Genomic DNA, 27,681 nt, shown 5'->3' with positions numbered 1-27,681 from the left:
ATTGGCATCACCTTGGAGCTTGTTAGAATCTAAATCAGCCGGGTGCAGTGACTCACGCCTGTAATCCCAGCACTTTGGGAGGCTGAGGTGGGTGGATCACATGAGGTTGGGAGTTCGAGACCAGCCTGACCAACATGGAGAAACTCCATCTCTACTAGAAATATGAAAATAGCTGGGCGTGTTGGTGAATGCCTGTAATCCCAGATACTCGGGAGGCTGAGGCAGGAGAATTGCTTGAACCCGGGAGGTAGAGGTTGTGGTGAGCCAAGATCATGCCATCGCACTCCAGCTTGGGCAAAAAGAGTGAAACTTCGTCTCAAAAAAAAAAAAAATAAAAAGGAAGGAGGGAGGGAGGGAGGAAAGGAAGAATCTAAGTCTGGAGCTTGTTAGAAAGAAGCTTAAGTCCACCTCAGACCTACTGAGTCAGAGTCTGCACTTTAACAAGTTCCCAGGGCAATTCATATGCACATTCAAGTATAAGAAGCCCTGTAGTGATGGACACTGGGAGGAAGCTCCGACACGTGGGCTCTGGTTGTATGACCTTGAGGAAGTTCTCTTCACATACTGCAGCCACAATTTCTTCATCTGTGTATGGGAATAACTGAACCTCGGTCAATCCACTCTCCGTCAAAGCTGAAAGGACCAGAGATGGGGAGTGGAATGACCGAGTTCGCACAGCGAAAGCACCACGGAACTGCTTTTCCCAGCAGGAGCAGGGCGTCCAGCCCTGAGTGGTCTCCCTGCGGTGGGGTAGGCGGGTGAGAGGGGGAGGAGGAGCTGGGGGTGCTGCAGATATAACAGACACCCCAACAGGCCTCCAAGTTCTTTTGCTATGCTAGTTTGCCCAAGCAGATTCATTGTTAGAAATCATATCTCCCATCTGGAAACCCCAGGGATTTGGTTTCCATCTCATGTCTTTGCGATGTACAAAAATAACAAAAGATATCAAAACAAAAGTTTGTGCCAAGGGAAAGAAGTCATTTGAACTAGAGGGAGAAGAATGATGTGTCTACCTTCCTCCTCCTCCTCCTCCTCCTCCTGACTTGTTCTCGGCAGAGTGTGTGGGCAAGCCTGTGCCTGCCGTGCCTCTGTATGCATGCATGTTGTGTGTGCTTATACACATGTGTGCAAGCATTTGTACGTCTGTGCATGCGTGCATGGCTGTAAATGCATGTGTATGTCTGTGTATATGGTGTGGTGCATTCATGTGCATGCATTGTGTGCGTGTATGCGTGTGTGATGAGAGAGGGTGGACATGTACGTGCATACCATGCATGAATGTGTTCATGCAATGAGCATGTGTGTGGGTGCATACATGTGCATGTGTATGTGTTCGTGTGCATTTTCATATATACATGTGCCAATGCGTGTGTCTGTGAGGATGTGCACACGTGCCTTTGTGCCCATGATGTGTGCATGTGTGTTAGGTGGCATGGAACATTAGGTGACTTAAAGCTTGCGTTCGGGAGCGGTAGAGACTGGAAAGCCCAGGAAATCCTTGACATTTAAGAATGTAACTTGCAGTTTTGAGTCATTTCAAGTAATCCAAAGGTCCATGGCTGGTCCTAATTTGTAATTTTGCTCAGGCAAAAATGTCAGTGTGAAACTGAGCTAATGAGTGATCAGCTGACCACCCAGCAATAAACACGGCTTCTTTCTGGAAAATGACCTCAAAAGAACTCCAATTGCTAGTGCTAATAATGGAGAGAAAGATGAAGATATCTGGGATTCTGTTGGCTGTTAGTCTGAAAAGTAGGAGCAGGGAGTGGATTAAAGTGTGGAGAGCTGAACTTGGCCCTGGCTTGAATCTTTGGCTCCAAATGAGCCCACCATGTGCCACTCTTAGTGGAAACCAGGAAAAGTGATTCCCCACGCAGCTCCAGAGACCTCCGGAGCCAACACAGAACAGCCCAAGTGAGACTGGAGGCTTCAGGCGAGGTTGATGAGTGATGGAACATGTGTTAATAACTGTGGAAATGGCTTTGGTCCCGTCCTTAAAGTCATTAAATGTCCAAGATAGTAGCTTAACATTTCAGTTACACTCTCTTCGTTTTTAAGAGGGATAGTTTATGCAGAAGACAGTAGTTCCCAGTATGAGATTCTTAGCCATCTTGCCTTATTTCACGTGAATGTCAAGGGCTCACAGTAATTATAAGTACCAGAAAAAAATTGGGATCCAGGTGCGGTGGCCTACAATCCCAGCCCTTTGGGAGGCAGAGGCAGGCGGATCACTTGTGCCCAGGAGTTTGAGACCAGCCAGGGCTGCATGGCAAAACCCCATCTCTAAAAATAATACAAAAATTAGCCACGCATAATAGTACGTGTTGGTTGTCCTAGCTACCTGAGGGGGCTGAGGCGGGGTGGGAGGGGATTGTTTGGGCCCAGGAGGTCCAGACTGCAGTGAGCCATGTTTGCACCATTGCACTCCAGCCTGGGTGACAGAACAGGACCCTGTCTCAATAATAATAATAATAATAATAATAAATATTTTAATGGATCATTGATATTGAAAGCTGATGATATGTCAGTACTGAGCGAAGGGCTTTTATATTAAGAATAACTGCACTTACATTAAGTAGGATAATATGATTTCTTACCTCTAGGAGTGTTCCCTGGTAAAACTCTATAAATCCTTAAGAGGCAGCTAACATTGTTACCTCCTCTGAGAAACCTTTCTTATTCGTGTTAGCAATTACATTCCCGAATGGCAATGCCTGTCTGTTTCCCTCCCACCCCCCAGATTCCCTGAGATCTTTCTTCACTTGTCTCCAGCACGCAGAGCAGCCAGGGCCCAGAGAGAGTTCTGTGTTTGTGGAATGAATATTAAATGTCCTGTGAATTCCACTCACCGCCTTTCTGGACTGAAGCCTTTGTCTCTGTGCATTTCTCATTTGAGATAAAATTGATTCGGGCTTTTTGACTTCAAGTTTAATTTCTCATAAAAATACTAGAGAGCTGAAAACGTCCTCTCTTGGGGCCCAACCTCCATCTCCAACAGGCAACTCACCAGGAAGCCAAGAGCCTTGGACGGCAGGACAAAGGGTTCCCCGCAGCTCAGCCTCAGCTTGGTCCACCCTCTCCCCTCCCAGCCTTCTCTTTGGAGATCACCATCTCCCCTGACGGTCACACCCCTCCCCTGAGCCTGGCTCCCAGCCCTTCCCCTGTCTCCAGAGCTTCCTCTCCAGCAATCACCCCCTCCTTCTCCCCAAAGCACCCTCCTCCTTCTCTTCCGGATGTTTCTCATCAGCATTTCAGTGAGTTCAGGTCTCTCGCCCTTAAAGAATGATGATAATACGAACAGTCACCCTTCTGGAACACCTCATTCCCTTCTATTTCACCTCATGTTCCTCTGGCAATTTTATCATCATTGAAATTTCTTGAAATTTCTTTTCTGTTTGTTTGCTTTTGGGATGGAGTCTTGCTCTGTCGCCCAGGCTGCAGTGCAGTGGCTTGATCTTGGTGCATGGCACCCTCTGCCTCCTGGGTTCAAGTGATTCTCATGCCTCAGTCTCCCAAGAGCTGGGATTACAGGTGTGCACCACTGCACCTGGCTAATTTTTGTATTTTTTAGTAGAGATCGGGTTTCGCCATATTGGCCAGGCTGGTCTCCAACTTCTGCCCTCAAGTGATCCACCCGCTTTGGCCTCCCAAAGTGCTGGGATTACAGGTGTGACACTGCATCTGGCCCTTATTAAATTTTTTTGTTTTTGAGACAGAGTTTCGCTCTTGTTGCCCAGGCTGGGGTGCAATGGTACGATCTCAGCTCACTGCAACCTCTGCCTCCCGGGTTCAAGCGATTCTCCTGCCTCAGCCTCTCAAGTAGCTGGGATTACAGGCATGTGCCACCACACCCAGCTAATACTGTATTTTTAGTAGAGACGGGGTTTCTCCATGTGGGTCAGGCTGGTCTCAAACTCCCAACCTCAGGAGATCCGCCTGCCTTGGCCTCCCAAAGTGCTGGGATTACAGGCGTGAGCCACCAAGCCCCTCCCCTTCCCATGCTTCGCCACCTGTCTCCACAACCTGGGCTTCAAGCCTCCGGTGACCTTCATGTCCTGAGCCTAGTCGACATTCTTCAACCTGCTTCTTGGCAGCTTTTGATACTGGAGACCATTTATTTCTTCTCAAACCTTCCCCTGCCCCCGCCTTCCGTGACCCCACCATCTTGTTTTCTGTCCGTGTCTCCTTTCCTCCTCCGTCCCTCCCCTCTCTGCGTTTCCCTAAGTCATGGCGTTCCTCTGGGTCCTCCTCACTGTACAGTGCAGTGGCCACCCTCTCCATGGCTGACGGAGCCCCAGATCTCCACTGTGGTCAGCCTTCTCTCCTCAGCTCCAGGCCCTCACAGCCAGGCTCCTATTAGACAGCTGCACTCGAAGGGCCCTTGGGAGCCTCAGAGACCACCCAACACAGATGTGAATCATCACCTTGTTGCTCACCACACGCGACCTTTGAATGTGCACTCTCCTCTTGGAGGGGCATCACCATCCACCAGCTTCGCACATGGCAATCCTGAGCCCCACCTCTGCCTCCCTTCCCAATGCCACGCTTTCTACCTGGGAGATCCCCGTTTTTCTGTCTCCCCCCTCGAATCAGACCCTCACCATCCTCATGTCGGCTCTCTAGAGAAGCTCATGCCATCGGCTCCCACCTGGATGACTGTAATCCCCTCTCCCGGCCTCCTTTCACAGCTTCCAACGCACTCCACGCAGCCAGAAGGGCTTCCAAAAGGTGTATCTGATCATGCCTCTCCCTTCATTCATCCATCCGCTCCTGCTACAGTTATCTGAGACCTACTGTATGCCAGGCACTATGCCGGAAGAAGTGTGTCTTGGTCTCCTGTAATTCACATTTTAGCAGAAGTAACATATCATAAACACATTATAAAAAGTCAAGTGATTAGCCAGGCGTGGTGGCTCATGCCTGTAATCCCAGCACTTTGGGAGACCGAGGCAGGTGGATCACTTGAGGTCAGGAGTTGGAGATCAGCCTGGCCAACATGGTGAGACGCCATCTCTGCTAAAAATACAAAAATAGCTGGGCGTGGTGGTGCACGCCTGTAATCCTAGTTACTTGGGAGGTGAGACTGGAGAATCACTTGGACCTGGAAGGTGGAGGTTGCAGTGAGCTGAGATTGTGCCATTGCACTCCAGCTTGGGTGACGAGAGCAAAACTCTGTCTCAAACAAACAAACAAACGTAAAAACAAATGAAAACAGTTAAGTGATGATCAATACTATCAGGAAAGAAAAGACAGGGAGAAGATAAGGAAGGATGGATTAGGGAGTAATTTTAGGTAGAGAGGTCAGGGGAGGCTTCTCGGAGGCTTCATTGAGCAGAGACAGGAATGAAGTGAGCAAGTAAGCCAGCACAGTCTCTAAAGGAAGCACATTCCAGGCAGAGAGAACAGCACATGCAAAGGTCCTGTGGCAGCTGGACATTTTCAGTGTTTCAAAGACTGGTAGGCTTTTGCCCTCTGTGCTCCAGCTACATCTAACTTCCAGTAGGCCCTGTCTTGCCTCTAGCCCCTTGCACACTCCATTTAGAAACCTCCTCCCTCATTCTTCTGGTTAGCCTTTATTAATCTGTTATATTCAACTCCAGCATCATCTCCCCACTCAGGGAGCCTGATCCAGAATCTCACCCTGGCTCGGTTAGAGGCTCCTCCTCGAGCTTCCACAGCACCTATTAAAGCACGGAGAGATTATACTGCAATGGTCAGTTCGGGGGCTGCTTTTTGGTTCTTTGTGGAACAGAGACTGTCTGATTCATTTCTGTGTCCTGAGACTCTGACAATGAAGAAAGCTTTGGTGAATGTTCTGAATATGTTCCGGCCTCACCACCCCAAATTTAGTAGCATAAAACAACCACTTCATCCTGCTGTCAGATTCTGTGGTCAGGCATTTGGCCCACGCACAGCAGGAATGGCTAATCTCTGCTCTGAGATCAGCAGAGGACGCCCATGGCTAGGGCTGGAGGTGCCTGCACTACCATCCTTGGCCTTTGGGCTGGGTGCAGCTGGGACTGTGTCCTGAGCACCCCCACAAGGCCTCCCCTCATGAAAGGGGCTTCTCACAGCACAGCAGCTGGGTTCTCAGCAAGAGGATCACTGACAGTGAGAGAACACCCTAAGAAAACCAGGCAGAGCTGTGTGGCCTTTTCTGACCTGGCCCTAGCAGTCACGGAGCACCACTGCAGCGCACTCCATTAGTCAAAACAATTGGCAGCTCGCCCTGATCGAGGGAGGGGTACGTATAGACACTGCCTCTTGGTGGGAGGTATGCCAAAGAATATAGGGGCTATAATCCCAACACTTTGGGAGGCCGAGGCAGGTGGATCATGAGGTCAGGAGTTCAAGACGAGCCTGGACAAAGTGGTGAGACCCCGTTTCTACTAAAAAATACAAAATTAGCCAGGCATGGTGGCAGGCACCTGCAATCCTTGCCACTTGGGAGGCTGAGGCAGAGAATTGCTTGAACCTGGGAGGCAGAGGTTGCAGTGAGCCAAGATTGTGCCATTGGGCTCCAGCCTGGGTGACAGAGCAAGACTCTGTCTCAAAAACAAAAACCAAAACAAAAAACAAAAAGCCTGATATTGAACATGTGTCAAACGATCCTGACGTCTGTACCCCATATGACAAATCGCCAAGTGCTTTGGTGTACACCTTGTGTGGTTTCGCTAAGATTCCAGGATGAAGAAATGGAGGCTCAGGGAATGGGGTGTGTCCTAACAGGAGGTACACAGTCACAGCCAATGCTGACCAGGGCGGAGGCCCGGGGGGAGTGCTGCTCACCCCCAGGTGGACCTGCAAGGAGCCTCAGTGGCACAGAAATAATTATGGCTGGTGCTTATTATGTGCCGGGCACCATTCTAAACGTTTCACAAGTATTGAGTCAGTTAGTTCTCATAACCATCTAATGAGGCGGCGTGAGCATTAATGTTTTACAAATGAGGATGCTGAGTCACGGAGAAGATATGAAGGAGCCGGGGCCCGAACTAGGGGGAGGCAAGGGAGGCAATGACCTTAAGCACAACATTTCACATGCCCTCTTGCCCCCCAAAACTTCCAGGAATCAAGGTAAATAATATTTTCATGTTTGATGTGTGTATATATATAATTGTTTTGACACAGGGTCTCATTCCATTGCCCAGGCTGGAGTGCAGTCACGTGACTATGGCTCCACCCACTGAGCTCAGGATTTCCTCATCTCAGTGTTCTGAGTAGCTGGGACCATAGGCATGTGCCATCATACTCGGCTAATTGTTTTTGTATTTTTTGTAGAGGTGGGGTTTCTCCACGTTGCCCAGGCTGGTCTCGAACTCCTGGCTTCAAGTGATCCTCCTGCCTCAGCCTCCCAAAGTGCTGCGTTTACAGGTGTGAGTCAGTGTTCACAGACTCACGTAATATTTCTAAAATAAAAATTAATGCAAAAAGTCCATAATGAACAAAATGTCAAAAGTTTAAATAAAGACAAGATCAGTATTGAGGTCATATCCAGCCTACACCACTCAAGCCACAATTGACCTCAGGACCCATAAACCTAAGAAGAAATGCTTGCTGTTGTGAACGACTGAATTTTGGGATGCTTTGTTACGCAGCACTATTGCAGCAATAGCTATCCAATACAAGAATTGATTTGTCTTTTAGCAAGTTGGTAAATGGTAGACGTGAGATTTGAACTCAGGCAGCCTCAGAGCAGAGTCTATGTTATGAACAAACCAAATGCTCTGCTTCTCTTATTGAGGGGCCCAGGATACCTGGGTTGGTTCAATCCCGATCTCTCTAACTCACTTTCCTGACCAGTATTCCTCTTCCTAGATGACCAGGGGTTCTGTGAGTGCCATTCCCCAGCCCCCTTTATCAGGTGGATGACCCTAGTCCTGGCCTCTTCATTTGGGCTGACATTCTAGGAAGGTTGACCCCAGATTCCAAAGTAAGGTGTCAAATCAAGAGCAAAATTTTCAAAGCATTTGGCCAAGCTCCTTGACTCTTGTACTTCTCACTTTTGTCAAAGATATACAATAGTCGGCAGGAAGATTTCCTGGGAAAGAGACTCAACATTGAGCACTGTAATACCCTGTGAAAGGGAATGCCCTTAGCTCAACCTCAGAAAGCTGGACATGTGTCCCTGAGCCGAGTGGCTCTGTGGGCCACTGTTCTCTGCCTGATAAGTCTCGTGCGTGACAGACTGGCTGGGTTCGATTCTAAAGATCCCGGTAAACTCAGAGCAACTTACACTCTTTGTTTTTTTTGTTTTGTTTTTGAGATGGAGTCTCGCGCTGTCACCCAGGCTGGAATGTAGTGGTGCAATCTTGGCTCACTGCAACCTCTGCCTCCCGGGTTCTCCTGCCTCAACCTCCTGAGTAGCTGGGATCACACCTAGCTAATTTTTTGTATTTTTAGTAGAGAGGGGGTTTCACAGTGTCAGCCAGGATGGTCTCTATCTCCTGACCGCGTGATCCGTCCGCCTCAGCCTCCCAAAGTGCTGGGATTACAAGCGTGAGCCACGGCGCCTGGCTCAACTTACACTCAGTTGACTGGGGCAGAGAATGTGAGTTTCATACGTGCCAGATGTAGGCTGACCACAGGAGGAAGCTGACACGGGGGTGCCTCGGGCCCTGTCCAATAGGACATCCCAAGAGGCAAAAAGCCTCTGCACAGAGAATCAAAAAATTCCTTGGGGCTGCAGAGGGACTAAGCAACCAACCCAGGCTTCTTCCATCCTCAGGTTCCTCCGTTTCTAGGACCTTGTCACTATCTGCATGGTTGAAGCCTCTGTCATGTTCAGGTTCAGCCGAAGGGATGGGGAAGAGAGTGGGGAAGAGGTACACCTGGAAGGTGGAGATGCATAGAACTGCAGAGAGGCCCCTGCAGATGACAGCTTCCTAGTGACGGCAGATGGTTTCTGAACAATCTACAGACTACCTCCCGGGAGTTCAATGCTATGGTTAAACACTGGCCATACTTGGAGAGTGCCACCATCGTCCCACAGTTCCGTAGTAACTAGGCAAGGAAGAGCCTTCCTGCTCCCCAGACTCTTCTCCCTGCACCCCGAAACCCACCTCCCAGGAATGGAGGAGAGAGAAATCAGAAGTAGCTAAAGAGAGAGAAGGCAAGTGAGAAAAGTGAACTGTCCACCCTTCTCTTCCTGAGTCTTTTTGTGTGCAGCAGACCACAGTTGGGGGAGCGAGGGAAACTCTTGTGAATGAAGACTGGAAATTTGATAATCATGCCGGCCAAGGAATTTTAGTTGAGACTGTACTTAACACTTAAAATGCCTACAGTATATTCTGTTTTCCAAGAGAGACAAGAAAAATCATGGGATAGTCCAAGTTTTCGTCTGGGAACAGGGGTTGGATGTGAATAAGCGCTCAGAGCCAATGTAAAACGGCCTTGGGAGCCTAGACCTGCTTTCTGATTTAGAGCTTGTTTGAAGTCAGACCGCCCATGGGGTCCCGAGCCCGGCCCACCGCCTTAGGGTGGCTGCTTGGAGACAACCGGCCAGCCAAGCAGATCGCTCCTCTTTTCCACCGTGAAGAGTCACCACTGGGCGGCCGGGCACGGTGGCTCACGCCTGTCATCCTAGCACTTTGGGAGGCCGAGGCGGGTGGATCACCTGAGGTCGGGAGTTCGAGACCAGCCTGACCAACATGAAGAAACTCTGTCTCTACTAAAAATACAAAAAATTAGCTGGGTGTGGTGGTGCATGCCTGTAATCCCAGCTACTTGGGAGGCTGAGGCAGGAGAATCGCTTGAACCCGGGAGGCAGAGGTTGTGGTGAGCCAAGATCGTGAAATTGCACTCCAGCCTGGGCGATAAGAGCAAAACTTCGTCTCAGAAAAAAAAAGTCACCACTGGGCATGGGGCCACCTAGCAAAGGACTGCATCTCTCTGGCCTTCTCACAGGTAGGTCACACGGCTGGCTCTTGCCAATGCTAGAAAGTGGAAGTGATGCGTCCATGGAAACAGCAGGTGTACCTCCTTCCCCGTCCCTTTGACTGAACCTGAATGTGGCAGTGGCTTCAACCCTGCAGATGGCGACAAGGTCCTAGAGATGGAGGAACCTGAAGACAGAAGAAACCCTGGGTGCCTGAGTGACCATGTGGAGCAGAGTGGCTTTTCTATGAAAAAAGAAAGTTGAGTTCTTCTCTTGTTATAGCAACTCAGCCTTTTACTGTGAGTGGAAGAGCACCCCATTTTCTGAGTTCTCTGAACCACATCCAGACACTGTACCCCAACTCACTGGACTCTCCCGCTAGAGAGCAGCCCCTCAGCTGGCTCAGTGATAAAAGCCCTGGAGACAAAAATGTGCTTTGGAATCAGACACGGTTTCTCACTCAACTCTGCTTCCTCCTGGCTGTGCAATCTTGGACAAGTGACTACCTCTCTGAACTCAATTCCCTCTTATCCAAAAAGGGATTCCAGCTAGCTCTGCCATGAGGATCCAATGACAGGATGCAGGTAAAAGGCTCAACACAATGCTTGGCACAGAATGAGGTCTTTGCAAAAGTCAGATCCCGTTCCCTTCCCCCATTGCTGGCAGCCTTCACTGTGAGTCCCTGGCAGGCCTCCCACCAGCCCCCACCAAGCCTTGACGCAGACCAGAGTTTTTCTTTCGAGTAAGTGACAGGTTCAGGGAGGCAGAAGAGAGCAAGTACTTAGAGTTCACAGCACGGAATTCTTTGAAATCATATTCCCAATGCTCCCTTCCTAGGGTCGGGGGATTAGCTGGCTATCCTGGGCTTGGCTCTAAATGGCCTCGCCGCGCGGGGAATTTTCCTACAGTCTTATCCTACCCTCTGTCCCAGGGCTAAGAATATATATATCCGTCTCCTCTGCAGCAGCCCGTCGCTGTTGACCCCATTCCAGGACAAGGACTGTGGGATGCAGGGAACAAGGAGTGGGGCTAGAGCTGGGGCTGGGGCGAGCGTGTTCTGCTTGGTGATGATTGGCATGTTGTGAATTATGCAACAGGAATATTAATTCCTTCTAGCAGAGGCCAGCAGGGCTGCGAGAGGCTGTTGGTGTGTATCTGGTCCAGATGCCTTCCTCCCGCCTCCCATTTACTCATGAGGAAAAGAAGGCCCGGAAGGAGGCGAGACTTATTTGCAGACTCACATGAAGAAATGGAGTGGCAGCGGCAGGCTGGGCTCCAGCTGGACCCCGTGGGAGCCTGGCCCCGTGCACCAGCGCCCGTCTTACGGGGCAGTGCTGATGGCGATGCGGAAGGGAGTGTTTGCCTCCAGGCTTCGTGTGCATGAAAACCGAGATCTAGAGAGTATCTGAGGGACATGCCCCCCACACTGACCTGGGACTGATGTGGGCAAAAGCTTGGAGGGGAGCTGGACTGCTACATTAGCAGAAGCTGGGAGATGGGCCCCAGGTAGGCAGAGGTTAGGAGATGTGTCCTTGGGTGGGCAGAGGCTGGGAGCGGGGCCTCTAGATAGGCAAAAGTTGGGATTTATCCACCTCCCTACACCACGGACTTGCGTGGTCTTGCCTCCACCACAGCCTGGTTCTCTGTTTGGTGAATGTCTGTGCAGGAGTTGTGGCTTCCCAGGGGACAATGTGGCTCCCAGTGGACCTTGAACTATCTGCCTCTCGACCTCCTTTAGGGCCTGGCTCCCTGATCCTGCTGGTGGCATTTGCTGATCAAAAGAACAGACTGTCTCCACCTCCTGGATGCAAAATCTTTCCTCACCCAGACGGAGATCAGAGAGCCTCTGGTGCTAAAGCCCTGATCTGCCGCTTCACCAGCTATGCCATCTTGGACAAGATATTGAGCTCTCTGAGCCTAAATGCTCCCCTGGGGTGAATGTGTGTGGCTTCCCTCAGGGCTGGGTGACAGGATCGTGTGAGACGTGCCAGGTAAACACACAGTGGGCACTCGCTGGCCTTTTCCTTTCCCTCTGCACAGGAAAGCGTCTGAGCGCCAGGGGGCACGTTCAGTGTTGTTCAGGGCCCAGACCTTCTCACTCAGCCTCCCCTTGCCATCCCCACCCGCATCCTATCTCACTTCACAGGAGGACTCGTGCTGTGAGCCCATGTGTACCCAGTTCCATCTAGAATGTGGTCCAACAAATCCACCACAGGCGGGCGGGGGCCGTGTCCCGGCCCCGGGAGTGAGTCTAAGCAAGGCTGCCCATGCTCGGCATTTGAGGCCAGATCATTCTCAGTGGGGTGGGGGTGGAGGGGCAGCCTGTCCATTGAAGGATACTGAACGGTGTCCCTGGCCTCCACCCATGAGGTGAGAGTAGCACCCCCAGCCCCAGGCTTGGAAAAGGTTTCCAGACATTGCCAAATGTCCCCTGGAGGTGAGATTGCTGCTGTACAGGAACCACAAAGAACCAGACACAGAGAACCTTCCAGAGCTAAGTCTGCAGGAAGCCCCTCCAATGTGGACACGGACACCTCTGCATACACCCGGAGGATCCAGGAGGCCAGGCTGAGGGAGGGCATCACTTCCCCCAATTTAAACTTGAAGGTGGACTCAGTGCTGACCCACAGGGCCAGGGCACCCCGCAGGTGCATTTTGGGAGGGAAAGGCCAGCTTTGGTTGGGGAGGGAGGCACACCTCCTCTTGGAAATACACAAAATACACATGGGCAAGGACACAGCTTTGTAACAAACCCACTTTTATTGATAGTGTACACGGAGATCCATGGCGGCGGGTGTGCCTGGGTGACAGTACGCCACACACCTGTGTGGCCGGGGTGCCCGGCCTGCTCGGGGAGCTCGGGCGGGGGCGGAGCGGGGGACAGAGGCAGGCTCGGAGCTGCTGCCTTGGGCACAGACGCAGGCAGGGCCAAGGCTGGGGTGCAGGTGCAGGTACGCAGAGCTGGGGCCAGGGCTGGGTTGCAGGTGCAGGTATGCAGGCAGGGGCCAGGGCATGTGTACATCTGTGTTCATCTGCGTGTACTTGTATATACATGGGCATGGTGTACACAATATCTACAGGGACCCTCACAGACTGAGCTAGGGAGAGGGTTGAGGACAAGATGTTCCAAAGCCCTGAAGGCCCCAGGGGCCAAGCATCAAGAGAGGGGGCACATCGTGGTATGTACTGAATGCCCAGTGCTAGCTTACTTCTGCCACCCACAGACTTGCTGTGTGACCTGGGGAAAGCTACTTACCATCTCTGGACCTCAGAAAGACCTATTAGATGCTCACTAAGGTTCCTTAGGGCCCTAAAACTTCAATACGTTTAGACAGATTAAAATACAAAATATGCTTGTTAAGAGCTGATGAGAAGGGCCTTTGGTTTATGGGTTCGAAACCCACCATGCCTGAGTACATGGTGGTACCCAGTACAGCCCAATCCCGGGCACAAGGAAAAGACCCACCCTGAGCTTCTCTGTCAGAGCCCTTCCTGGCTCAGTTCTGAGTCCTAGCTGCTCCTCCCTGCCCCCTCACCACTGTGTGTGCAGAGGGTGGCAGGGCAGCAGGGGTGGGCAGGGGCCAGGGCTGGGGACCCTCTTGGTTTCCTAGGACACAGTGAACCCAGCACCCAGTAGGTGCTTAATAAATGCTTGCGTAACAAGAACAGTAGAGGACAGCTAGGTTCTAGGTGGAGCTGTACCCTGAACTTGCTGGGGGGCAGTGGGGGGACCTGGGGCTCATCATGTCCCTACCAGGCTGTGTCCTTGCCCGGTGGTATCCTCTGTGAAATGGGAGCATAAAAAAGCAGCCGTGGCCTGTCTGCCCCACGCTTGTGCAATCGTCTGCAAACTGTGGAGCTCGGTGGCAGAGGTCAATATCTAGCTGCAGACAGGCCATGGGAACCCTGTTCAGGAGCAGAGGAGAAGGCGTCCCTGGTGGAGGCCGTGGATCTGAACTGGGTGAGGACCTGGCCAAGGAGGGGGTCACTAGGCTTTTACAGTACAGTGATTTCCATTTCTACTGCTACACATGACATGAAAACAGCTGCAACCACAATAAAGCACAACTGTCGGGGGGGACCTGGGAGAGGAGGGACGGGGAGGGGAGGCTGAGGAACGCGGTCAGGAGGTGGGCGTGGTCTAGGTGTGGCCAAGCCCTTCAAACACACAGCCGCGGCTGGCTCAATGTCAGGGGCAACTGGAGGGGTGCAGAGGCAGCTGAACCGGAGGGCAGGAGTTGCGGGGCTGAGAGAGACATTCTCTCAGCTGCCACCCAAGCCAAGCTGGGTCTTATGCCAGGAGAGAGGAGACCTCTCCCATCTGGGTCCCGGTGTCCTTTCCATCCTGGTTCTTGTCCCAGGAGGTTCCATTTGACGCAGCAATCCTCATCCCTCTGGCATCAGCGTTTCTTCCAACCTCAGGAGAGGAAAGCATAACTTGGGTCTCTGCGTAACTCTTTAGGCTGCAGAGATGTGTCTTCCCATAGAGGAGCATAACCACCAAGGAGCTGCGGACGAGGAGACTCGGGGACGCTGTGAGAAGGCAGACGGATATGCGGAGGCAAGTGCCTGGGGGCCTCCAGCCTGGTGCCAAGTCTGTGAACAAGCCTGCCACGGGGGCCTCGGTGGGGGGATGCGCACAGCAGGCATCTGGGGCCACCTCCCTGAAGGCACAGCCCAAGCCCCACGCCAGCATCCCTTGCTCACTGGATGGTGCACTTGTCCCTCTCGCGGGCCTGGCCTTCCCGAAGAACCTTGGCCTTGATGTACTTGAGGTCACTGTTGACGCTAGGGCGGCGGGCGAAGGGCGAGACCATGCCGTAGGCATCTACCTCCTTGATGCGGCGCATGCAGAAGGGCCTGGGGTGGAAGGCGTCGCCGTACTGCACGGAGATCTTGCGGTGCAGGGCGGGGCTCATCTCGTGCGGCAGCTTGGCCATGCTGAAGAGCACGTAGAACATCTCGTCCACGTTGGTGTTCTTCTTGGCCGACACCTCGAAGTAGGCACAGTTCTCGTCGCCCGACACCAGCAGCTCGGCCTCGGTGGTGGGCACCTGGCGGCAGAGCTCGCCGTGATCGTTCTTGTTGCCACAGATGACCATGGGCAGCTCCCCCGCCTCCTTGGTCTTGTTCTTCAGGCAGGACTTGACCTCTAGGATCTGCTTCTGGAGGCGCTTGACCTCATCGAAGGACTCCCGGTTATCCAGGCTGAACACCAGGATGAAGACGTCCCCTGCAGGGAGAGAGCCCAGGCAGTGAGTGCACCGGCCAGCTGCGCCCCTGCCCTCCTCTCGCCACAGAACATCAGTCCCAACAGCCGGCAGTCACAGGTGCCCTGAGGCAGTGGCCCAGCGTCACTGACTCAAAACCTTCGCCGCGACTTTGTGGGGTAGCTGCGATTATTCTCCCCATTTTCCAGGGCAGGAAACTCAGGACGAGGGGGTTGAAGCCCCTGTTCAAGGTCGCACAGCTAACACGTGGTATCGCATGGTTCGAATATGGTTAACGCACTTCACATTTCCTTGCAGGGCGGGGGAGGGGTGAGAGTGACTTGTGTGGACTGCATTCAGATAATAATAAAAGTCATTTCCAGGAGAGCAGGGGTCCTGCCTGTCTTGCCCAATGCCTGGTTTGCACCTGGCCTCGTCCACTTAGCTGCAGGTCTTGAAACCTCTGTAATCTCAGTTCCTCTGTCTGTTTCATGCAGATGAAATATGACCTTGCAGGATTATTTTGAGAGTTATACAAGATCATGAATGGACGGTGGCCTCAGGTGTCAGTGACAATGAGAACGAGGGCCTGCTGGGAGCCAAGCATCAGGTATCTGCCCCAGGCCCACTGTTCTCTTGATTCCTCACTACGCCTCTGTCAAGGAGATTTTGTTACCTTTGTGTTACAGGTGAGCAAACTGAGGCTCAGAAAGGGTACGCGACCTGCCCGAAATCACATAGCTTCTGTGTGGCTAGGCTGAAACGTCTACCTGATTCTGTCCTCACCTAGCTGGTGCCTGGTACATAGTAGGTGCTCTCGGCTTCTCAAATCATAGGATGAGAAAGTGAGCGCCGGCCTCCAAGGCCCACACCGCCTCCACGATAACTCACCCACCGCATCACTCAAGGCAGGCTTTGGAATCTGAAACAGTGGCTGCTGTGGAGATGGTAAGGCGGTGGGGAGGCTGTCTGGATGGGTGCCTCCATCCCGATTTCCAGCTCTTAATAAGCATCTTTCTCACTTTTACTTAAACTCTTTTTTTTTTTTTTTGAGATGGGGTCTTGCTCTGTCGCCCAGGCTGGAGTGCAGTGGTGCGATCTCGGCTCATTGCAACCTCCACCTCCTGGATTTAAGTGATTCTTCTGCCTCAGCGTCCTGAGTGGCTGGGATTACAGGTGTCCCGCCACCATACCTGGCTAATTTTTGCTTTTGTTTTTGTTTTGTTTTGTTTTCTTCAGACAGAGTTTCACTCTTCTTACCCAGGCTGGAGTGCAATGGCATGATCTTGGCTCACCACAACCTCCGCCTCCTGGGTTCAAGTGACTCTCCTGCCTCAGCCTCCCAAGTAGCTGGGATTACAGGTGCCCAGCACCACGCCTGGCTAATTTTTTGCCTTTTTAGTAGACACAGGGTTTTACCATGTTGGCCAGGATGGTCTCGAACTCCTGACTTTAGGTGATCCACCTGCCTCAGCCTCCCAAAGCACTGGGATTACAGGTGTGAACCACCACGCCCAGCCAATTTTTGTTTATTTAGTAGAGACGGAGTTTCACCACATTAGCCAGACTGGTCTCAAACTCCTGACCTCAAGAGATCTTCCCACCTCAGCCTCCCAAAGTGTTGGGGTTACAGGCGTGAGCCACTGCGTCCAGCCACTTTTGCCCAAACTCTTGATAGCCTTGTGGTTTGGATACAAGATCCCTGTCTCACAGATGAGGAAACTGAGGCCCAGAAGAATTAGCAACTGGCCCAAGTTCTCGAGAGGAGAAGCAAGCAGTTCCAGCTTCTGGCAGAACAGCTGCCTACTTCCTCTGCACCTCCAGAGCACACCATTTGCCCCCACTTACTGGCACATGGCACATTCAGAATGGTGTCCAGGCCAAGGGTGTGCTCCAAACAGTGAGCTCTGGTACAGAGGAGGGCTCCATCGCCCACTCATCGTGGTCTCCTCGGGGCCTGGCACACGGCAGGTGTTCACCAAGGCAGGCTGAATGGATGGGAGTGATGGAGTGAAAGGCACTTGCAAGGCAGCATCAGCTTGGCAACTTTTCCTGCTTGCACTGCCAAACCCCATGGCGTTAGGCTAATCCGGGGCCCCTGAGGACTCGCGGCCTTGACATATTCAAATGTGAGTCTGCAATGCCAAGCATCAGAGATCTGCCCGGCTGGCATCTGGAGGAAGAGCTCACGGTGGAATTAATGGCTTTCAGAATTTCCTGGGTGGCAGGAAAATGAGGTTGGAAAAATGAGGTTCCACCAGGTTGGAAAATGAGGCACCGGTTGGTGAGTGAAAAAAACAAGCATCAGACAGATGTGCTCAGAATGAGATGCGCTGGGAAAAAGAGCCAGGCACAAATATTCTCCATCGTGGGGATACAAATACTTCACAGAGGCCCGGAAGGCTCCACACCAGATGGCCACGGTGGCCACCTCGAGGGCAGGGACAGGAGCCCGGGATGGGGGACGTGGGTCAAAGGGGCATTAGCTTTATCTGCAGCATTTGCAGGAGGGTGTGCTTGTGTATTACTTGTGTCACTGAAAATTCATGCTGAAAACGGGCACAGGCTTCCTCTCTTCATCTCCCGCCTCCCTTCCTCTGTCATTAGCCTTAGTTATGGCAGTGGGTACCCAGTCCCCTCCCGAAGGCTGGGAGGGTTGACACCCATTCAATCAATATGCATCATGTGCTGGAAGATCCCGCCACAGGACTTATGTGGACTGCGTTCAAATAATAATAAAAGTCATTTCCAGGAGAGCAGGGGTCCTGCCTGTCTTGCTCAATGCCTGCTTTGCATCCGGCCTCATCCGCTTAGCTGCCAGCTGTCTCGGACGGTCCTCACAGCCTCCGCATGGGGTCTGAGGTTAAGCCCACTGTGCAGCTGGAGAGGCTGAGACTCAGATGGGATGCATATACCTCTCGTCACACATTTAAGCCAAGAGGCCCAGATGGGATTCGAACACAGGTTGACCCAGGGCTCTCCTAACTACATGCCCCTTCTCCAAAACTTGGGGTGGAGTGGGGAGCTTGATTGCTGTTTGGGTCAGATGCTCCAAAAAGCCAGCCTGGAAGAGGAAGCACTCAAGGAGGGCTCCCCTGACCCCCCGTGGCCTCAGTCTTGGCCTTGAGGCCTGGGGCAGGGCTGGCCATGGCATGGGTTTCTCGGTGCGGAAGTTATCTCCGTTTGAGGGTTATCTTAATGATGACTAGAGAGCCACCTGCTCGCTCCTTCCCTTATCCCTGGCCAGCAACAGCAGGGGCATGGCTTGGGAAATGATTGTCGGAGCAGGCCCATGACAAATGCTGACTCAACAGAAGTCCCTTGGGATTTATTGCGCACTTACTATCTGCCCACCAAGTGCTTTACATATATTCACTCATTCAATTCTCACTGTGCCCTTAGGATGAGTGCTGATGTGATGCTGATTTAATAGGTGAGAACGCTGAGGCACAGAGAGAAAATCCCTTGCCCTGAGTTACAAAACCAGGAAGCAGTGGAACCAGGACTCAGACCCAGGCTCTGGGTCCCGGGTTTAACCTCCCTGTCCCTCTGTACTGCTCCCAGCAGAGCTGAGAGACCGTGGTGTGGTTTTGTCTGAGAATACAGGAGCAGGCTGCCTTTACGAGCTGTGGGACCACTGGACCGAGTCCCTTAACCTCTCTGGGCTCCAGTTTCTCCAATTCTAAAAATGGACTGAATAAACTATTTACTTCTGAGGGTTAAATAACCACATGCCAAGCTCTAAGAACAGGAGCAGGCCCACTGCTCCTGATAAGTGTCAGCTGCCATCACCATCACTGTGACTATGACCAAGGCCCCTTCCCTTTGATGACTACTCCCTGGGTCCTGCCCTTACCTCTCTAGGAGGTGGCAAAGGCCTGGGGTGTGGGAGACCTGAGCCCTGTGGACTGACCTTGGGCCTCGGAGCTCTGCTGGGTCATCTCCAGAGGAGGGAAGCAGAAGGCTGGGCATCATTCTGTTCCCTAGAAAGGAATATCCCTGGGGCACGCTGCTATCAGCTCCTGATCTGGAAGGTGGCACCGACAGCCATGAGTAATCGATCTGGAGTCTAATAGAATGGAATCGAGCCCCTGCCTCCATCACTGGTTCCAGCAAGTGACAAAACCTCTCTGAGCCTCATTGTGCAAGGATGACGCCTGTCTCAGACGATGGCTGTGCAAGTACCGTGCACACTGCCAAGCGCGCAGCACATTCCACACCCATGTCCCGGCCCTGCCACCCCAGCACCGGCACCGGCGGGCCTCACCTGTGAGGATGGAGAGCCTGCGCATGGCAGGGAAGGGGTGGTTGCCGGAGGTGTCCAGGATGTCAAGCTGGTACATGTCGCCGCGGATGTTGTACACCTTGCGGTGGAAGTCCTCGATGGTGGGTGTGTACTGGTCCTCGAAGCGGCCATTGAGGAAGCGAGACACGATAGAGCTCTTGCCCACCCGAGAGGCACCCAGCACCACCATACGGTATGAGTTCTTGGCGGGCACACTGAGCGTGCAGTTCCCGCTGGACAAAGTCTTCATCATGGCTCGGGGCTGCAACAAAGAGCAAGGGAAGTAGTCATCGGGGGCCCCCTGCCTGGCCCCACCGCCCATTGTTAGAGGACTTGGCCCCCTCTCTTGGGGACTCTGTCTAGGTCTCGGTTTTTCTGTCTGTAGAATGGAAATGTCAGACAAGGTCCTGAGGGGCCTTGGAGTTCTACCCTCTCATTCATTCCTGCCCTTGCCTTCACTCCTTCATCCACTGACACCATCCGTTCATTCACCCTTTGGTTTGAGCAAGCACCAGACTGCTGGGGTTTGAACCCTCGACTTGCCTCTTGCTACTGATCTTGAGCAAGCGGCTTAAACTCTCTAGGGGTCACTTTTCTCATCTACAAAATGAACCCAACTCGCAGATCTGCTGCAAAGGACTCAGCACATGGAGAAATCTCAAAAAACGGTATCTCTTTCAAGAATCCATTCTTTCCCTGGTTCATCCACCTGGCTTTCCGGGAGCCTGTGATTATTCCAGGATAAGACATGGGGAAGGCACTAGCATGCATTTTTTTAAACCTGGGGCCGGCAGGGAAAGGGGGTTCTGTGGCCATTCAGCCCTCCTGGGAAGAAGGGAATGCTGTGTCCACACCACATGCTCCAAGCCCGATGCCTGGGGTTGCTCCTGCAGCCATCCCGGGAGGACCCACCTTTAGACCTGTGCTCTGCATCTGGCGGTCTCCCTCCCGCTCCATGGCCTGCCTGCAGATTTTTGCCTCCCAGGCCCTAGGTGTTTACTTGCCTCTGGGGGACCCCAAGGCCCGGAGTAGAGGATGTGGGGTGGGGAGTAACCCATGGCTGGCTCAAGCATCCCTCACAACTCCAAGGGTTAACGGTTCTGGAGCAAATCCACAGCTGTCTATGGGAGCCCCTTGACCTCATGAAAGAGGCTGACATGGGTCCAAGCTCTTGTATAAACAAACCCACGGGCTCCACCAGGCCCACCCCAATGGCCCTTCGCAGCCCAGCCCTCCCTCCTTTCCTACCTCAGTGCCCACCAGAATCGCCCCAGATCCCCTGAGCCCAGTCTCCGTAGTTCGTTTGAGCTCTGCTGAGATCAGCCTCCACTCCTTTGCTCAGGCTACCCCCTGCAGAACGGCCTCCTCCCCTTCAGGGTCTGGCTCAAGTGCCACCTGTTCTCTAAAGGCCTTTCTCATCCCGCCACCCCAGGAGGAGTCCTTCCTCTCTCCAGAGGAGAGCTTTCCAGCCCCTGAACTGCAAGTGGGCACAGGCCTGCTGAAGTATCAGTCCCCTTGGTCCTCTGCAGGCTGCCACAGGTTGTGCAGGTTGGCCACTGCACAAGGCACCCGGCTGGGTGGGCATGTAGGGGCTGCATCCCAGAGGTGGGGACATCTTGTGTCAAGGAAGAGGCACTGTTTTTATATTCACACAAAGCGCTGCATGTGCCAGCCTCGCTCCCCACCCTGGGATGCCCCATGTCGGTTTCCTTGAGTGCCTCGTCCATTGGCCCAAGGCGCTTTCCAATACCATCTCTTTCCGGTTATCATGATGCCAAGGTCTGGGGTGGCCCCTCGAGGTGGAGAGATCGCCTGCGTGCGAGTCCCCGGCACACATCTGGGTCTACTCACCCTGTCCAACTACCAGTCTCTGTGCAGGAAACTGGCTCTCAAAAATACCTTTGTGAAAAGCCCTGATTGGTGGTATTTGCCCATTTCCATGAGGTGAATGCTCCCACCACGGTCAATTCTAAGCTGCCAATGTGACTTGGATGAATGAATCACAAAGAGGCGCACACAATAAGCCAGCTCAGCACACGGCAGACCCCAGGCCTGGAGCCACAAGGACAACAACTGTGGCCACCTGAGCCCATGCAGTGTGCCAAGCTGTGCACTAAGTATAGAAATAATCATAGCTGGCATTTATTTTGCAGCTAAAATATGCCAGAATGTTCTAAGGGCTGCACACATGTTAACCTATTTCTCCCTTTAGTAATCCCAGAAAGCAGGTGGTGTTTTTCTCCAATTTACCGATGGGGAAACTGAGGCACAGAGAGGTTACATTACTTGCTTACAGTTACACAGCCAGTAACCAGCAGAGGAGGCGTTTGATCCCAGGTGGTCTGCGCCGCGCTCAGGAGGCTACATGACTAGCCTACTTCATTAATAGGGGAGCCTGGGCAGTAGTTCAAGCCTAAGACCCCCAAGTCCTCCACCCAGTTCCCGCCTAAAGCTGTCTTTGAATTTATCCCACAAAACTGCCATGCCATGTACACAGCAGGAGCTCAATAAATGGTCTGTACATTAATCAAATGGCAAATGGCTCTGTCTTTGGGCTTGCCTGAATTTCCCCTCTGGGACCTTCTCTCCTCAGCCTCAACCACCTGACTGGCCCAGGGGCCATGCTAAGGACGGCCTCCCCACCAGGGCAGCCCTGATGAGGTGCCCAGGGCATAGGTGTGGGAGGCAGGAAATGAGAGAGAAGGGTGCAGAGGGGGTTACTGCCAGACCACAGCAGGGAGCCCTTCTCAGTCTCTGCCAGGTTGTCTCAGCCAGCCTGGGCCTTCAGCAGAGATGGGGAGAAAGAACACCCCCCCAAGTCCCTCTGCAGAGAGTTTGACTTTGCTGGTGGTCACTTCTGTCTAGATAGAGGACAGGAAAGGGGCCAGAAGCTCCCAGGGACAGTATTTGTCTCCAACACTGCCCTGCCCAGCCTCCAGCCCAGAGCTTGGTACAGACGAGCTAATAGCAATGACTGAATGGGCTTCAGGGAGTCAGAGAGAGGAGGCAGGGAGTCAGAGAGGCAGAGAATCAGAGAGGGGAGGCAGGGAGTCAAAGAGAGAAGGCAGGGAATCAGAGAGAGGAGGCAGACAGTCAGAAAGAGGAGACAGAGAGAGGAGGCAGGGAGACAGAGAGAGGAGGCAGGCAGTCAGAAATAAGAGAGGGAATCGGGAAGGGCAAAAAAGGAGGAAAAAATTCTCTGTGGCTTTTATCGCTGAGAAAAGACTGATTCTTCACATGGCGTGAGCCACGTGGGGCTGTGTGAGACATTTGGACACCTGGACACCAGGTGACAGTGCCTCTGCAGGCTCCGCCTCCCACCCCCACATCTTTCTTCCCTCTCCTCCCCCAGAGGTGGCACCACCGGCAGCCTCGTGGACACAGCTCTCCTCTGCAGCCTGTTCTCCCTTCTCCACCCTCAGCCAGGCTGACCTCACACAGCAAGCAGCAGGCAGGGCTGCGTTTGAAGGACCCTTTGGGAATTTAGAGTCCAATATCAATGACTGAATGGATTTCAGGAAATCAGAGAGAGGAGGCAGAGAATCAGAGGAAGCAGGGAATCAGAGAGGGGAGGCCCACAGAGGTAGGAGATTCAACAGCGACCCCCTAGCAGCACAGGTATCTGAATGCATGTGCTGTGACTTCTGAGCCCACCACACAGCCATTCTGAGGAAGGTGGGAGGCAGAAAGTTTCCAGAGTAGGGATGAGGAGGTGACATCCTGGGGGCACAGTAACCACAGCCAGGAAGGCATCCATCAGCCCACTTGATTAATGGGGACATTGACACTCAGAGAGGTTAAGTCACTTGCCCCAGTCCACACAGCAGACGACTGGCTGGGCTGGGATCAGAACCAGGCTTTGACTCCAAAGCCTGGCTCTTAACTCTATGAAAATCCACCCCCAGACCGAAACTTGTCTTTTTCAAAACACTGTCTGACTCAGTGAAGCCTCAGCTGGCGTCAGGCAGGGAGGTGACCCCTGAGGCATATTATATTCTCACTCCCTCTCTGCCTGCAAGCAGTGGGGCAGGGAGGGGGTAGGCACCTCCCAGGATTCTCCCCCAACCCTGCCAGCCAGCTCCCAGCATGTGCACACGTGGATTCGCCACTTCTCCCTGGAGCCTCTCCCCCAGGGCCTGCCCGGAGAATGGAGGGGTCACACAGGCACAGGCAGCAGGACGTCTGGACGTGTCCTCCCGGTGTGTGCCCCAGAGTCTATTTCACTGGACTCCCTCTCCTCCACCCTCCCATGCCTCCTCCATCAGCACACACTCAGCCTCTTTGGACACGTACATTGCAGTCACTGGTCTCCAGCTGCCACTTTGAGAGTCCAGGGGCTTGGCAAAGCCAACCCCATCAAAGCCAACCCCATCTGGCAGCTCAGATGGTAGAAGGTAGGCAGGCATCTGGCTTCCGGCAGGCCAGCTCTGCCTCTCACCAGCCCAGCACCACTGGGCAAATGACGTGGCTTCCCACCGCTCAGGTGACTCCTTGTTAATGGTAAGAAACAAACCCCCTGTGTAGCCCTGGGCTTCCAATAAGTTTGGAGGCTGCCCTAGCTCCTGGCCCGCCGCAAACCTGAACACACGCTGGGTTCTTTTCTTTGGGGCACTTTCTCTTGGCAGTCATGGGGCTGCCTAGAGCAGCGGGTGAGGCTGAGCTGGAATGCGGGCACTGGTCTTGGATCCCATCTTGTCTGACACCACCGGAGGCCTGAATCACCGGCTCCTTACCTGGCTGCCCGCTCCCAGCCTGGCTTCCCACCTTCTATGAGGTCTTGGACAATATCCCCCATCATCCTCCCAGTGCTGGGGACATGGGGAGGGGAGGGCACAGAGAGGCCTCCAGAGCTGCCTTCAGGGCCCTCTAAGACAGCTAAGTTACAGGAAACCCCTCCTGGGAAGGGAGTCATCCAGGAAAGTTACTCTGCACCAACCCAGAGAAAGCTCAAGAACTCTGGATGAAGGGACGAGCTTCTTAATCTTCCTTCCCCACCTCCAGGTATGTAGGCTGCAGCCAGCTCCAGAAGGGGGACAGGAGTGTTTGAGGAAGTTGACTCTTCTTCCCTGAGCCTCAGTTTCCTCCTATTTAAATGGGCTATTACTCTAGCTCTCTTAAATGGAAAGCCTCTGGCACCAAAACTAGCACATAGTAGAAGCTCAATGCATCTTTCTTTCCTGGGATAAGTAAAGGGTCTAGCACCGAGTCTGACACATAGATAGAGTAGGTGCTCAACGAATTCAATTTTCTCTAGGTACGTAAAGTTGCCAGACGATCCCTGCACATAGGAGGTGCTGTCAATTTCACTTTCTCTGGGTCATGCAAGGAACCACTGGGCTTTCCTACCCCAAGCCTCTACCCTTTCTTACCGGCTGCTCCTCTTCCCTCAGATCCCCAGGTCTGTTGGGGTGTCTCCTACCTGGGAATGGCGGGCTGGGCCTCTGGTTCGGCTAGAAGAGCTGCTTGGAAGCGCCGGGAGCTGCGGGGAGCCGCCTGATGCTCCAGCCGCCGCCGAGCCTCCCAGAGTCTGTGGCGCCTCCTGGGTCACTGCGCCCGGATCCTCCCCTGCGCGGCTCGGGGTGCCGGGCTGGGCGCGGCCGGGCAAGGAGGCGCGAGGAGCCGGTGCCCCATGGGTGGGCTCCGAGGGCTCGGCGGGGCCCGGGCAGGGGGCGGGCTCCGGCTCGCCGCCGCCGGCCCTGCCCTGCCCCGAGCCGGGGGCCTCCTGCTCAGCCAGGTGCCCGGAGGCTTGGGGATGTCCGATCCGGGGGTCCCCGCCTGGGGCTCTGGGGCCGGGGGGAGAGCGGTAGGGGCAACTCCGGTGATGAAGGAGCAGCCCCTAGAGATTCGGGGACTGGGGGTCCTTTAGAGGTGACTGTAGGTGCGTGTCCCGGGTGGGCGAACCCTCCTGGTCGCCTATGCCACCTTCTCCGCCTGCCCCGAAAAGGATCGCTCGAATCGGGGGCAACGGGCTGGCGGGCTCGGCCGCGGCCTCCTCCTCTGCCCGCGGCTCTGCAGCTCTCCCCGCGCCGGAGGGACGGCTCCTTTCTCCCCGCGCGCGGCGACACCAGCAGCTGAAGGAGGAGCAGGGAGCTCTGCTCTGCTCGCGTGTGGGAGGGGGCCTTGAACGCCGCCCCAAGATTTCGCAGCTCCGAGTTAGCATCAACCGGCTCCTCCTCCTCCTTCACCTCCTCCGGTCCCCAGAGGGGGAGAACTTTGCGCGTGGCCTGGCTTCTCCCTCCTTCCCTCTCCTGCAGGCAGACGCCCCTCTGCCACCCGCAGGGGGAGGAGGTCGCTGAGCCTTCCAAAAGGTGGCAGAAACCCAGGCTCCCGACGGCGGTCCCAGCGGCGCCCTCCTGCGCCCCTGCGAGCGTCGCTCACCTGCCCCCCGCGAGCCGCGCGTCCCGTCGCCCAGCGCCCGCGTCTGCCCTCCGGAGCCCGCTCGCCCCGCCCCGCCCCGGCGCCCGGCCAATGGGAGGCGGGTCCCGCGGCCCGGCCCCGCCCTCCACGCGCGCGGCCTCCCGGGCACCGCCTTCTGCGGTTCCGCGTGTCCTGGCGCTTGGGGCCGGGGCCGTTGGGGGCGGCCCGAGGCGCCGGGCGCGCGCACCTTGCCCGGAAGGCTGCACGGGCCTCGGAGGCTGACGTCTGCGCGCTCGCTCACAAGCACGCTCGGCCCGGCCGCAGGTGACCCGCGTGGGGTCCGCCTGCCTGCCCACTCGCCCGGGGTGTCCAGCTGCTTGCCGAGCGCGCCGCGGCTCCAGCGCCCTCCTCCTTCGCAGAAGTCTCCGGGTGCCTTCCCACGTGTCCAACCTGCCCGTTCCAGCCGCTTCCGCCCTCCCGAGGTCTTGGTGCCCACGAGACCCTGCGGACTGGCACATGGATCGTGCACGTGTCGCCTAGAGGGGCCGGGAGTCACCTTGGCTTAGTGGCCAGAGGTCTTCGAGGCATGCCCGTCTCAGAGAGCGTGGCCGGGGACACACCGGGTGCCTTGGGCAGGGCCTCTTCCGCCGGCATTCTCCTTTTTCACTTTTAAGCAAGGGGCTTGACCTAGGACCAACATCAGGCATTCTCACTGGGCCATATCGCCACACCACTTATTACTTAATATATTTTTTTTGAATACCAGATCTGCTTTCCCCACCCCTTCAACACTTGATTTTAGAGACTCATTATATCACTGCCTTAAATGGGAAAGCAGTATCACTTGCCATAAATAGAAAGTAAGAGTTAAAATAAGCACAGTGAAAACAAAGCAAGGTTATTAAATCTAACTGGAAACTGTGGCCTGCCAAGGCTTGAGATGTGCCCTCAATGAAAAAGGGAGATTGGCAAGGTTTAGTGAGGTGTTAAACATTCATTAGCACCTAACAGAGACTTTCTCCTTCACTTATCAGGAGGCTTCAAAGAGAATGTTCTCATTGTGTGATAAAGCAAAGGGATGTGGTGCGTCTTGTGTCCCTCAGTTCCAGATCCCTGAACCTCAGAGATGTCTGCCAGCCTCACCCTCAACCCCAGACCTGGCCTTCCTACCTCATGAGAGGCAGCAGGAATTAGGGAGGGCACCTGAGGGGCCCGCTCCATTGGCTGAGAGATTGGTGTTCAATTCCTGTCTCGGTAACTACCTAGATCTCTGACCCTTGGCCAGTCATGAAAAGTCTCTGGACTCTGGTTGTGCCATCTCTAAAATGGGTATGATATTGCAGGGTCCACGGAATGACAGAAGTGCTGTAATGGCCTGGGACTTTGAGTACGGAAAGTGACTTGCTTTGCTTGTCTCTGCAGCATCTTGAGATTCTCCAGCAAAGCTGACCAGAGAGGATGGGGCAGGTCGGGTTGGAGGGTGCAGTACCTGTACTACCTAGTTGTGTTCAATGCCTCGATATAGGCCACAGAGGGGCTCAGGGGATGTGCCCAAGGTCACCTGGTGGCAAGTGGCAGGATCTCAGCCAGGTGCATTTTCCACATCCAGACTTTGCCTCTGGGAACTGGCTTCAGCCCCGGAGCGTTTGTGCTGGGCATGACGCACAGAGGCTGTGAGCCTTGAGCTGGCAGTGAACTTGGCAGTGGGAGGTGAGCAGGGTGCCACGTTTCACCTGGAAGGCTGGGATCAGGAAGGCTCAGGCCGCTGGGCCAGCTCTGCCACCCCCATCACAGAAATGTGGCAGGCAGCCCAGGGACCCATGGCTCCCTGCTTCTGCAGAGTTGTCCAACAGAATGGGTCATGCCCCACTGACCATAACCCCGTAGCGAGGGGAGCTAAATGTGGAGTGAGAGGCCGGGGAGGTCCATTTGACCCGGCCTCTGCCTTCTGCTCC

General features: G+C 54.1%; 1 protein-coding gene across 5 annotated transcripts; it reads right to left on the bottom strand.

Annotated features, from left to right (window-relative positions):
• Positions 1-774: 774 nt before the first annotated feature.
• RASD2 (RASD family member 2) lies at positions 775-25,790 on the bottom strand. Of its 5 annotated transcripts, XR_005196225.1 has the most exons (4): positions 19,847-19,936; positions 19,352-19,631; positions 14,075-15,107; positions 775-786 (listed from the first exon to the last, which is right to left on the bottom strand). XR_005196225.1 is itself a non-coding variant. In XM_037729779.1 (3 exons), exons 2-3 carry the CDS (start codon positions 19,620-19,622, stop codon positions 14,578-14,580), a joined length of 801 nt encoding a protein of 266 aa, XP_037585707.1. In that variant the 5' UTR covers positions 19,623-19,631; positions 25,748-25,790; the 3' UTR covers positions 13,305-14,577. The 5 variants fall into 5 exon arrangements, 4 of the variants coding, with proteins under 4 accessions (XP_037585707.1, XP_017359515.1, XP_037585706.1 ...); XM_037729779.1 differs by lacking the exons at positions 775-786; positions 19,847-19,936 and adding an exon at positions 25,748-25,790 and having other exon boundaries at positions 13,305-15,107; XM_017504026.2 differs by lacking the exons at positions 775-786; positions 19,847-19,936 and adding an exon at positions 24,789-24,896 and having other exon boundaries at positions 13,305-15,107.
• Between the last annotated feature and the right edge of the window lie 1,891 nt (positions 25,791-27,681).

This window comes from Cebus imitator, unplaced genomic scaffold, assembly GCF_001604975.1.
Source record: "Cebus imitator isolate Cc_AM_T3 unplaced genomic scaffold, Cebus_imitator-1.0 Scaffold317, whole genome shotgun sequence".
NCBI classification, from domain to species: Eukaryota; Metazoa; Chordata; class Mammalia; order Primates; family Cebidae; genus Cebus; species Cebus imitator.
Note: the sequence above shows the minus strand (reverse complement) of the source record. Positions and strands in the feature narration are given on the sequence as shown.

What these genes read in the sequence shown, in the direction of transcription:
- RASD2 (XM_037729777.1), bottom strand. An exon ending in CAGGCTCTCCATCCTCACAG is followed by an intron (nt 15,108 to 19,351) that starts GTGAGGCCCGCC and finishes CTCTCCCTGCAG; the next exon opens with GGGACGTCTTCATCCTGGTG.